Raw genomic sequence first — 13,631 nt, 5'->3', positions numbered from 1 at the left:
TCTGAATTCCCATGGTGCCATTTACTTAGAGTGCAATGAATATTTCTGTTTGTATTCTTTTTTTTCTATAGGGTAGAAAATGGAAGGATTTTTTTTTCCCTTTGCATCACTGTGGATGCTTTCATGGTTTAAGATTTACAAAATCCACCAAGATGACTCACAGTATCACAATGGGTAAGATGTGCCTGAACAGCAAACTTGGATGGTGTAGGTATTTACAATGTGCAAGAAAGACTTTACGTATTTAAAGACCCAAATGATATTTAAATAGGCAGAATGAGATCCAGCCAGTGCTAAAACAATAGGTAGAACCTCTGGATGCCAACATGAATTGCAGTTGTCAGTGGATTTCCAAGAATACCAGGTCAAAACTTATATCACTTGAACTTCTTTCTGTCACAGGATTTTTCTTTGTTATAAAAACTTGAATAGGAAACAGTGCAAAAATATTTCTCTCAGAACTTCAAACCTGACACATTCTTTGTTACATTTTGAAATTCAACATTTGTAATGTGGGAAAAAAAACCAAAACCTGTGCTGTACTGCTTATTATTACTGCACAACTTCCTGTAATACAGGACTCAGTTGTTGAATTGCTACAGAGGAAAAAAAAAAAAAAAAAAAAAGAAATTCTAGGCTAACTAATCCCAGCTGCTCCTTCAAGTATTTTGGACTCTGAACAGTGACAAAAAACCCCCAATGAAATTCCTGGAAACTACCATAACAGATACAGTGTTCACAGAAAAGTAGTGGAGATTTGGGCCAACAAAGAAAATGCGATTTGAATATATCTTTTCTTCTGGTGAACTACCAGGAAAATTCTCATGTTGTTCTCATAATACTTAAGTCAGGAATGTTTTACATAAGAATGTGAGATCTATATATTTAGAGTTCTTCAGCAAACGTTCAACTAAACCAGACAAATCTTTTGTTAATGTTGAATGACAGTCCATTATTTATCTCTGAAAAACTATAGGTTCTTAAAAAAACTCTTCCAGGTTCTTTGCAACGTCATAATGTTACAGAAATTATTTTTCTGCAATATCACAGGAAAAAAAAAAAATCACAGAGTATCAGCTCCTGAGAAGCTGAGCAACATTCATCTGAGAAGGATGTGGAAGAAGGGCACTGATCTGTTCTTAAAAAAATCTGTTTGCAAATCTTTCCTATATCACCGCACAATAGTCTTAAGACTTAAGTCACTTACATCTACGGGTTTCTAAATTCCATTTTCACCTGTCTCTGCTAAGTAAAAAATTCAAATTCAAAATGCACAACACCAGTAATCTCTCTGTCAGGACTAACATTCCTGAAAACCTCCTGTAGGAATTCCACTGCTTTCCTAAGGGAGGTTGTCATGTGAAGCACCAGTCCACCCCAGCAGACTGAGAGCACTGAGGATCACCTGAAAATCACTGTGGTTAAACACAGCAGTGTGTGCAGTCTGGGAAGCAGCTGCTGTGTCTCACCTGCCTCTCTGACTCCCTGGACTCTTCCAGCCCAAGAGTCTGGTTTTACAAACGCAAAATGCACAAATAGTTTTTGAAATGTAAAATGCAAGCCTGTTGCTGCGCAACAACCAGTGGAATCCAAGCTTTTTTTATACCACTTTTATCACACTTGCATGATTCAGAATCAGGGAAGATAACATCTTTAAGGCTGAAGAGCACTTTTTTCCTAGCATTAGGGCCCTATTCTCCCATTTTTATTAACAATTAATATAATCTTAACATCACAAGACCGTAATTCATTCTAAAACTATTCATTGCAGCTGTGCTCTAGACACCCATTGTACAAATGCTGATAGGTGTGTGAAGATTCCTGTTGTCACCTTTGGAAACAAAGAGGAATCAGAATAATAAAGAAAATTACAGTATTGAGATACAGATCTTCACCCCATGTCTAGTCACTAATTCTGTCATTTTCTATACACTTATTCAAATGAAAGTATATATAACTTATATTACATACATGCAATCTTTCTCAAAGAACCTTTTCTTAGTGCAAATACCTCCTTTGAGAAAAATGCCATTCTAAAATGCTTTTTGTTAAAGCTAAAAAGCACAAAAGAGAAAGAAGATGAACAAGAAGGTCATTCTGCATCAGAAATTAAGTTGTAATTCAGAAATTTTGGAACTGTGATACACATTTCAGGTGCATAGGGTAATGCCAGTGACCTCCTTAATGGCTGTGCACATTCACTTAATTATAAAAGGACAGGACTGTGGGAAGAATCAATCAAGTTTCTCTGCCTTTAAGCAATGCAAAGCCCTTTCTCTAGACAAAACCAAAAAGTCAAATGTTCTCATTTCAAGACCCTGTGCAATGTGCCACAGTCTAAAAACAACCTGCGACTTCCACACCTGTGTAGCATTTTTGGGGTATTACACTTCCATAGGCAAAATCCACTGTTTCTCAGTTTGTAGTGGCAGCAGCTGCAAATGTGATTCTGCATCATCCATTTGTTTGGGAAATCAGGTTTTCCCTCAAATCACAGAGACTCTTAAATGTAAGACAAAATTAGTCATATAACTTCACTCTTCCAGCATGGTTCATAAGGCACATATTAAATTGATGAATAATTATAGTGAAGATGATCATGGCAATAAAGATCAGAATTCATGAAAAGTATTTTCTCTATAGACATTCCCAGATGAATACTACAGGCAGAATCAGCAGGTTATTTAATTTGCCCTAGTTCTCTCTGTTTTCATATTCCTACTTGAATAATAAGTTCAGAATCAGCAGGTTATTAGGTTTGCCCTAATTCCAAACTTGAGTCAATGGGACTTCAAATTGACTCCAGTGGAAAATGAAAACCAGAACACATTTTCTTCAGATATCTAAAAGGTGCCAAACCTGCTGCTTATTAGGACATAACTAAGTAATTGCAGGTTCCTAATATACTCCATAGCATTAAAATAATCTAAAATCTCATCAGAGAATCCTGTTGTGTAGCTGCTAGCTACCTCTGTCTCATTTCTCGGCAATCTCAAGGAAGGCATAACTGAGGCCATCTCTCACTTTCACCTGTCCCAGCACATGTTGCAGTAGAGCCAGCCACGACACACAGAGTGCCACCATACAATTTCAGAAGGTTTTAAGCATTTCCCCATACAGAGCAACACCCTACCTTATCAGAAGGCTTCAGGTGTCTGCCCATACAGGAGAAACATCAGAGCACTTCAGCAGGACACAAGCATCTGCCCTTCTTATTCTTTAGCTCCACCTTTTATACCCTCATGTTAATGCATTGCACCTGTGAGCCCTCTGCTCCCCTTGGTGATTGGTCAGTGCACCTCAGCACTCCTCGTCTCGTTGCTTTCAATGCTTTTCACCTGCTTCTCACAGCTGTAGCCTATTAGGGATGAGGCTCAGCCACAGCCCCACTCCCAATTACCATAAAGTGTGTTCCTACATTCACCCTCAGATTTTTCATTGAAAATGGAAGAGAATGAAACTAAAAAAATTATGAGGTTTTTGACTAGGAGCAAGAGTTCTTCACTCTGCTCAGATGTTAAATCCTAGATCCTTCTACAGTAATAAGGAACCTTTTATAGTAATAAGGAAGACTTTTATGCAGGTGTTATAAAGAACTTTTTGTGACCATCAGAAGAGCTGAATTGTCAGAGGAGAAGTGGCTGGTAGGTGACAAGCTACATCATTTCCAGTGTCTAGTCAGAACAATAGCAGACAATGACAGACATAAAAGCAAGCAAAATCACACTATTCTGAACACTCAGCTATGGATAGGCAGTAGGAAGACCTGCAATTTCAAAGCCAGCTAACAATTATCAGTTCTGTAGACTTAAGTGGTCACACAATAGTAAAGGGAACTTCAGGTCTTGACTTCCTCTCCTACATCCCTAATAGAAATTCTGATCTTTCAAGTATCTGATGACCAGGAAAAAAGATCCTACCAAAAGCTCCTGTATGGAGTAGCTTCACTTTACAGAAGGCAAACTGAAAAAGTGATGTGAACTGTGCAGGGTCACTGAGAAAGCAATGTCCTATCAAACCCATGTGGGTTTTCCTATTTCATTGCTTCATTAATTACTGCAGATATTTTGTTCATTGAAGCACTTATTGATCCTACTGATTCTACTCTGAGATCCAGGAGAATGGCTACACATTTGCATGAACTCACCACATACAACTTATTAGCTTGGCAGAAGAACACCTGAGCTGAAAAATGGAGTTCTGCATACACAACAGAATAATCCAGGCTGGTGAAGTGCTTGTGATACACTCAGATAACATCACCACAGTACAGAATGAGAAAGTGCCATTCAAGAAAGTGCATATCCTTTGTAAAAGATTAAATTATGATCCCAGCTCAGCACAGAACTAAATAAAGGCAGCAAAGTACTGACTGTTAGTCAATTCTATACATAACACAATTAAAGGTATGTCAGTTACACACTAACCATTGAAAGAAGTATATTTGGTCTCTACAATTTAGTCCTTGGATTCACAAAGGTATTGGACACCTCAGAATGCCCTTCACTCTTCTGGAAAATCATGTGTTTATGAAAGTACACAAGTTTCAACTACAACACAACAAACTGGACAGAGCATTTTTCCAAAAACTGGTATTGGTTTCATGCTTTCTACAAGGAGCACCAAGCTTTCTGGTAGGTAAAACATCATATTAAATTCCCCAAGACAGGTGGGTGAAGCTTTCTCTTTTAAGTTACCAACCAATTTTTATATGTTTATTAAAGGATGCATCAACCCTCCAAGCTGCCTATGTTAATGTTAGCCTCTACATAAAACTATTTCTATCAGGAACTCATTTTTAATTGTCAGCCTTTTCCCCATTCCTGTCCATCAGGTCAGTAATGATGAAGGGGTAAAATCCCACAAATTCATGGCTAGCATCTATTGTTAAAAGATTCCCAGAATGCTAACCTTTAGCTGAGACAAAAGATCAAGTACATTTGATCCAAAATGCCCGCAAGCCCTGAAATGCAATTACATCAAGACATAGAGAATTTTAACATATATTATTTTGAAATTCTTAATGAATATGACCAATCTGACACAAGGTCCTATGGTGCAACATTCTAGCATATTAGCTGTCTATAATTCAATATAGACCTAAATTTAACAAGGATCCAGCACCTCAACTAGGTCCAAAGGGAAACAAAAACCTCATTACTTAAAATATTATTTATCTGGAGTACCAAGATCTAGGCTATAAACATTTCAATATCAGCATTTTGAAAGGATTAGTAGTACTCAACAAGAAACCTCAGAAGATAATATTAAACAGACTGCCAACTCCTAATTACCAGTGTAACAGTATTTTAATTCCTGTGATTTTACATGAGGCAGATATTGAAATCAATATCCTATCACACTGAATTCTGGCAAACAAAATACTATATCAAATTTCATTAGGAAAATGATGCAAAACTGCCCTTTAACTGACATAAGGATTGGGTTTTTATATGACTAAATGTGAATGTAACAGATGTAACAGTTCTGAATGACTTTTTGATTACTTGACTATCTGCTCTTAAGATTCTACTCTGACAACAAAGTCACCATTTCAAAATACTAAATAAAGTGAAATAATGAATGTTAAATTATTTGCATGATTTGTACATATACAGAACCTCATTGCAATTTCTGGTGCATTTCTAGCCCTCCTTCTAATCCAACATCCCCCCAGAGGCCACTGACACTGACAAGAAAATCATCATGAAGAAGAAATACAGATCATACAGATAAAGATTCTGAAATGTAAATCAAAATGCAAGTTTTGTTCACAGTATTTAATAGTCCAAAGTACATTTAGCTAGGATTCAAGAGGCAAAAAGGCCATGGTGACTACTCTGTTAAGATTGACTATTGGCAATGAGTTCAACAGCATCTCACTCAAACACACAACTTGCAATAGATAAATAATGCCAAAAGAAGTTCAAATGTTTCCTTCAAGGCATAAAGAGAACAAAATTGATTAAAATATCAAAAATTTTAAAGAGATATAAATATTGGATGGCTTTTAAAAAAGTAAACATGCAAAAGGAAATACAACAAAGACTGATGCAGTATATTCAGAACCCAAACAAACAAATCTAAGTGCTGGCTAGGCTGAGACATCTGGAACTGACTTCCTCAAAAATCACTTTCGCAGTTCAAAACATAGCTGGCATCAACTTCTGAATATCTGACAAGGAAGAGTATCTCTTACAGTGAACAGCTGCCTGAACAGCCCTCATTTTTCTCACAATCCAGAAACTCAGTGGAACAGCTAAAATGCATGTTATAAACAGGAATAGTTTGAACTCGCAGAGCAATTGCCTGAATAGATGCTAATATTGAGGAAAGTAGGGAAGCTGTATTTTAAAAAGATAAAGGATCCTGTCTGCAACTTTTTCAAGCCACTACAGATACAGAAAAGCAGAAAGGCATGGAGTGACAAGAAGTTAGCATCAGTGAGAAACTTTCCCCAACTCAATGCACCATGTGTATTTTACTACCTCTTTCAGAACTGCCTGCTTTCTTTCTCAGACAGGACACTGGACAAGGCTATTTTTATATAAATAAGGATGAAAGGAAAATGATTTTTTTTTTTTCTAAAGTCAGAAGGTCACTATTTTAGTCATTTAATAGGCAAAATAGAGAGGTGTTTTTTTGTTTTGACATTTTAACCTATGGAGAAAAATTACAAGAAGAATATGGAGGTTCACTGATATGAAGAATGTATTCTCCTTACCTTCTAGGAACTTGACTTAATGAACCAGAAATCTGACTTTGAAGTATATATTTTTAATAAAAATCTCTCCCTATCATAGGATCAAGCCATAACAATTTGAGTAATTTCAGGAAATATTGTAATTTTCACCTAATAGAAGGTTGAATTGTATGTCAAAAACTTAACAGAAAACTGATATGGCAGTCAGGGTCTATTTCAATGCTACTCTTATTCCTAATAAAATTCGTTATAATTTTGTGTATTTTTTCCTTCTACTGAATCACTATTATTATGTGGACTAATATACCCTTGCCTTTTTCAGCACAAAGCAGAGATTTTATCTTTTAGAAGGCTCTTGTGCTGTTTTTATTCATGGGCCTATCAACCAGAGAACTGCTAGAGATCATATTTTTCTTTGCTATGGATTGCACATCCTTGACACTGAAGCAGAAATTCCAGTCCTTGTTCTCTGATTTATGCCAATGCTCCCATTGAAGAGAACTTAGATCCTACTGGAACAAAAGGAATGACTGAATGGTTCCTTCCTAGCTTGCACTATTCTCCCAGTGGTGTAGTTCATAAAACATAAATGAAGCTACTCCTGATTTAGACAGGTATAAAACCAGTTAAGCCTACTGGAAATAATTTATATTACTATAACCTATATTATTATATTACTGGAAATAATTTAAATTACTATTTTTTGTTAAAAAAAAGAAGCAAAAAAAACCCCAAAAGAACAAAAAAATCCAACCCAAAACTTGGTTGAACTTCATTCTTACAAGAAAAAATATTACTTAAGGGATCAATAATAAGCTTTTCAAAGATGAAAATCTGGGAAAAAACTCACCAGATTTTCTCCTGAAAATGACTGAACTTGTATTTAAAATGGCATCTTAAGACTTGAAACGTTGACTCTAAATCAATTACTTTTTAATTCCTAAACGTGCAAGTCAGGGTAGAAAATTTTGAAAAGGTTTTCTTTGTTGTTGTTGGTATTAATTCCTACAGTCCTCATTACACCAAGGAACTCTGTATTTTACCATACTGCAGAGACATAGAAAAACAACAAATCCAAGGCAAAAAAAATTTGTATATATTCAAAAAATCCAAGGAAAGTAGAATTTAATCACCATCTTTCACCTTTAAAGAAAAGGTATCAACTAGGACATGTGGCTACAATTTCAGATAAAAATGGAAAGTTGGGGGGTCTTTGTATCTAAAACCATTTTTAAAAAAAAAACTCAAAAGAACCCTTCAGATAATTGCAGCCTGAGATGATCCTCCAGCAATGGCAATGTATTTCCAAGGCTTGTGGGAAATTTACACATTCTGGGAACAAAAGATCAAAGTTCAACAGCTTAATGTCTATGTTGGCTACAAAAAACTAAAGGACAGAAGCCAAGGTTTCTTTCTTGGCAGATACAAAGGCTTTACTTGTCCTCTTGCCTTTTCAGTTTCTTAGAATATTAAATAATTTATAACTGTTCAATATCTTTGCTGGCACATGTGAGTAACTTCGAATCCCTTCATCAAAACTTGACTGATGGAAGTGTTAGCTGCTACCTTTTCTCAATTAACAGGTATAAACTGCAATGTGGTTCCATTTATGTTGCTGTCAGGGCAAATGCTGCCTCCTGTTTCAAATGAAGTCAGAATCTGAATACTTTCTGCTAAAATTATAAGCTTTCCCATTATTTTATAAGGCTTCTTAGTAGTCAATGGACATGTGAAGAGAATCTTGATGATGTCTAATGTAAACCAATGTCTACTGTAGACCACTAGCACTTTCATGAAATCAACATTTTACCTTAATTTGAAGGGGATTCTAAATGTTATTTTGAGTATTATCTTAAAAATTCCATACAATTTTCACTAAATATAAATATGGACATATATTTCCCTAAAATTTTATCTAAACGTAAAAGTGTTCCTTAGAAATAGTCACTGAACCTATTATTATGTAAAGGCAATAACTTATCTGACTGATACTACATGCAACCATGTGAACTCTTTCACATAAGTATTATATATGCAAAATAGCTTCAAAGAAATAAACTAAGTTTTAGTGTAAAGGGCATATAAATGTAAAATAGTATTAATAGTATTTAAATTATCATTATTGCTTTAACAAAGCTGTTACACCTCATAATTTCTTTTTATTTATAATAGGGCCTAACTCAGAGATGCTAAGACATTAAGACATATTGCACATACACCTATATATTACGTAGTATCATATATTAAAAATTGACACCCAAATACTGAATAAATTGAGAGGGTTTACCTAATATAAAAGATGTTTCATTTTACAGTTTCTAGGAATGGGTGCAATTGAAAGTACAAATGACTAATTTTCTGAAATTATTATTTGTTCCTATAAAAAATTATTCAAAGTGTTAATTTGGTTTGAATTTTTCACGAATGGTAGATGAGAGATAAACAGCTGATAAAGTAAACAGGATGCAGAATGACTGTAGCATTTTGAGTATTGACACTAAGGACAGAAGGTGTTACATAATAAAGCACAGTCACAAATGATGTTTTCTTTCTTATAATGAGTGAAATCTGATAGAAATGCCAAAGGCAAATTATTCAGCCATAAATGTCATGCAGCCACTCAGTGAAGATCTTAATTTGGCCTTGATAATATCTTTTTCATATTTACCTTTTACATTTTAAACTTAGGTCTTTGCTCTTCAATTTTGACATGATAATCATATTTTCCCTTGATACATTTACTCTTATTTCATTTATACACCTTCACGTCCTGCTCTAGCTACACAACATACATAATTTCTATGCCTAAGGAGCTGCAAGCAATGGTACATTTACTAACAAAATAATAAAAACAAGAGTCCTGCATGCATCTGCAAAGAAAACGTTCACATTCTTTCCATTTGCCAAAAACAATGGGCACTGAAATGAATCATATTTTACCCAGTGATTTATTTGTAGATGAGATTAAGGAAACTGCTGTTTTTCTAGGTTCCCTCTTCCTTGGTAAAACTACTCAGTCATTTTGTGGTCTTGGAGTATGTTCTTCCCCTTTACCCTTTTGTGTTCTGCCTGTCTAACTGGCATGGTGAATTGCTAAATATGTTGCAAAGCAGTACCCTTCACATTCATGCAAAAACATAGTCCTCTGTTTAATCCCCTTCCTCCCCAGCCACAATTTAAGGAATTCACAAATAAATCACTGATTTTATTTCAATGACATAGCAGAGGCAAATACAAAGTGGACTCTGGGTCTCCTCTACCCTACAAAACCAAGCCCAGGTCACCTTTGCACTTAATCCAGTTAAATTATTCCCAGCATCAATTTCCCTGCTCCCCAAATTAATTACCACCAGCTGCTTGTGATAGGCATGCACATCCCCTCCCTTAGTTCCCATCGAGCGTGGTTCCAGCCACCCCCTGCCATCTGGGTGACACCTGGTACCCAGCACCCATCTCTCCTTTACTCAGAACAACCCGAAATCACGGGAAGATGCTCAGATAACATCCCCTTCCTCCTCTCATCCATCCTCGCAGAGAACAGAAAAGTGATGGCACCATGGTTGGCCACAGAGACACATGGAAGACATGGAGGAGAAGGTGGGGAAGAGGGGAACCGGGGAACCGGGGACATGGTGGGAGAACCGGGGACATGGTGGGAAGAGAGGGGAGGAAGGAAGATCCACTCATACAGATGAAACTTCATGCAGGCCTGGCCTCCAACCCGTCCCCTCCACGGAGCGATGGGGAGTGGGGCGATGGGGCGAGCTGAGATGGCCCCTTACCTTCACTGCAGTCCTTCCCTCGGAAGCCCGTTTGGGAGCAGTCGCAGACGGCCTGGTCGTTGAGCACCGAGCAGACCCCCCCGTTGAGGCAGACGTCGTCCCTGGCGCACAGCCGGCTCTGCTCGTCATCCAGCCGCACCTCCTGGCTCTCCAGCGGCGACGCCTGCGTGTAGTTCACCCGCACGTCTGTTATCCAGCCCTTGAAGGGCTCCCGGTCCTTGACGGAGGAGAGCGTCAGCTTTAGCGTCGCCGACCGCAGCTCCGGCGGGAGCCCTCCTAGGAAGAGCCCGCTGAAGACAGTCATGTCCCGCCGTTTGGACTTCACCTCCACCCACTTGGCCTCCGCTCGGTCAATGATCAGCGTCGTGTTCTTGAAGTGGCGGCGGATGACAACGGCATGCCAGCGGTTGTCGTTGACCGCCGTGTCCGAGAGCAGGGTGGCGGGCTCGGCGCAGAAGATGGAGAAGCTGAGCTGTAGCCGCCCTCCCTGGGTGAGGATGAGCTCCAGGAAGTCACAGAAACCCTCGTCGTCGAAGTAGAGCACCAGCCCGCTGGAGCTGCGCGTCTTCATGTTGAAGCTCATTTCGCTCTCGCAGCAGGCGTTCCACTTGGGGAAGCGGGTCCACTGGCCCTCCGCACCCGGGAACTCCAGCCCGCTGCCCAGCTCGGCCCAGCAGCCCAGCAGTAGGGCCAGCCAGAGCAGCAGGCAGCCCCCGCGCCGCACCAGCACCGCCCCCATCCTGCGCGGCCTGGGGCGGCTGAGCGGGGCGGCAGGGCTGGCGGGGGGCGGCACCGGGGCCCCGGCGGCAGACAGGGTAAAATCTTGCCGGGCGCCGGCCGCGCTGGAAGCTTTGGCCACGCTCACCCCCGCCCCGGGTGCGGGGGTCACTGTGGGAGACTCCCCGGGGCGGGGGGCTGCAGCTGCCCCACGGGATGGGGTTGGGCACAAGATGGTGCCAGGGGTCACCGGAGGGGACCCGCAGTCGGGGTAAGGCGCCGTCGGATCTCTTCACTGGCCGGCCACGCTCTGCAAAAGGTGTCCAGGGGTGGGTGAGTCAGCAGAAATTTTCCCCAAAGCCAACATTACCAAACCGGGAAAAAAACCAAGATCAGTGGCAAAACTCTCCTCCAAGTGGATCCACCAGCTCAGCAAGGCTGTAGCAATATCCTGGCACATGCGCGCCTCTTTTTACATCCTCTCCACCAGCTGTAGTTTCCCAGGAAGCCAATTATGGATCCCAGCGCTGCCTCCCTAGGATGGCTCCTCTTGTCATATCACAGCCAGTCTGCCATGGTGCTGGAGCAGCGTCAGCAGACGACAGGACTCATCGCTCGTGGTTGCTTGAGCTGCCTCAATCCCAACGGGGTTGAAACCCAGAAGCTGTCAAACAGCCGAGTGGCCACTTGACATGCAAAGCCTGGCAGCTCCTCTTCTCTTTGCTTGAAAAAGGCCAAGGCTAAGATCCAGGGGGGTGGGTGATTCTCCTCTATTGTTTTTGTTTCTAATCTGCAAGGAATTGAAACAGAATAATAAGAAATGACAACTAATAACATGTTGAATCACAAAGTTGATCAATAGTGAACGTTTGTGATTATTTTTTCATTTTGACTGGTGTTGGGCATTAGGAGAATGCTGCTGTAATTTTCGAGTTACTGAGAAATTGAAATAGGTTGCAGTGCTAAACACAAATCTCAACATATATATTTATACTAGATTACATTTTTATAGTATAATCTAAATGTAAACTACTTACCTTTCCAAAACTTTCAAATATTTCAGTAGTGCATTTTATTCTTGCAAGAACAACGTTAAACAGAAAAGGTGGTGTTTATCCTTCAGTGTATTTTATTTTAATTTATTTTTGAAAACACCATCACCTGTGAAGCTACAAGCTCCAAGTCATACAGATGATGCTACCAAGCCCAGTTCTGGTAGTTTCTAATACAGGTCAAAAAAATAAAGCTCCCAGCAGGAACTGAAAAGCTCCACCACGCATGGCACACCTACTGGTTTATTTTTCCTGGGGAGAGGAAGAATTGCAATAGTTTCTTAGATAGCTTTTTAAATTTTTTTTAATGTTTTTGAAAACGTTTTCTTTTTTCTGCTACCTGGTTTCCTCTGGGGCTGATATTTTCTGCTATGGCAGGGAAAATCCAATTCAAGCCAGCTCTGATGTTGACATTATTCACAATGCAGATCAGCTAATCCCAGGTGTTAGTCCTCTGAAATTGGTTGCAGTATTTTATGTATATTTACTCAGCTGCCCTTATTTAAGAGAACAAGGAGAGAACAGCTCCTCTGTTTTCAAAATTATATATATGCCACAGTTCACCCTTATCCTCTGAAGAGATCTCTACATCCAAAACGTTTCAGCGGAGAGGCTGCTTTTCTGCCCCAGAGCTGCTGTATCTTTCCTGGAAGCTGTGTATTAGCAGATCTCTCCTGATGGAGGAGAGGATCTCCAACACCTCCCTCACTCAGCGCTTCCCCTTCCCCTCCCTTACGTTTCTTTGCCAGCAACACTTAGGCAGGCACAATAGCATGGCCAGAGCTGCTGCCAAGCCCTCTTCTGGACTGGGGTGTGTGTGTGTGTGTGTGTGTGTGTGCGTGTGCATGCGTGTGTGGGGAGAGGGGGCAGAGATGACCCTGCCAGGGAGAAATGTTTTAAAAACAGGCACACACCTCAGCTGCCTGCACCTGACACGTTCAGAGCTGCTAAGTCACCTCCTACTCTCTCTATATTTAATTTCGTTCCTCTAAATGTCAACACGATTATTTTTATTATTTGCCACACGTGAGATGGGCAAGAGCAGCAAAAGGGAGAAGAGGAGAAACCCCCCCAAACTTCGCGGGCAGATACCAGGCGTGCCCACCAGCATCAGGCAGACCCCATGTTCCCCCCACGCCCTCCCTGCCCCTCGGCAGCAGCCACCCGGGGCAAAGCCGCTACCATCCAGTCGAGGGATTTTCCGGGAGCCCCCGCATCCCCGCTCCCCAAAGGGCGCTCCCGGGCGCGGCGGTGCCCGCGGGCTGGGGCGCCGCTGGCTTGCGGCACGGCAGAGCCGAGCGGCCGCTCCCGCTTCAGCACCCGGAACAGCTCCGCCCTGCGCGGCCCGACGGGGCGGCGGCGCCGCTGCCCGCGCCC

At 40.6% G+C, this 13,631-nt stretch overlaps 1 protein-coding gene across 29 annotated transcripts in view; it reads right to left on the bottom strand.

The window, feature by feature from the left end:
- NRXN1 (neurexin 1) overlaps positions 1–13,631 on the bottom strand; it is a 680,932-nt gene that overhangs the window by 665,076 nt on the left and 2,225 nt on the right. For all 29 annotated transcript variants that reach the window (XM_054290267.1, XM_054290270.1, XM_054290287.1 and 26 more), the window contains exon 2: positions 10,486–11,992. In XM_054290267.1, the coding sequence (XP_054146242.1) occupies positions 10,486–11,224 (739 nt within the window). In that variant the 5' untranslated portion in view covers positions 11,225–11,992. The remainder of the gene's footprint in view (positions 1–10,485; positions 11,993–13,631) is intronic.

Source organism: Melozone crissalis, unplaced genomic scaffold, assembly GCF_028551555.1.
Source record: "Melozone crissalis strain CALT ecotype California unplaced genomic scaffold, PUWL_Pcris_2 ptg000081l_1, whole genome shotgun sequence".
NCBI classification, from domain to species: domain Eukaryota; kingdom Metazoa; phylum Chordata; class Aves; order Passeriformes; family Passerellidae; genus Melozone; species Melozone crissalis.
This window is presented reverse-complemented; position numbering and strand designations above follow the sequence as displayed.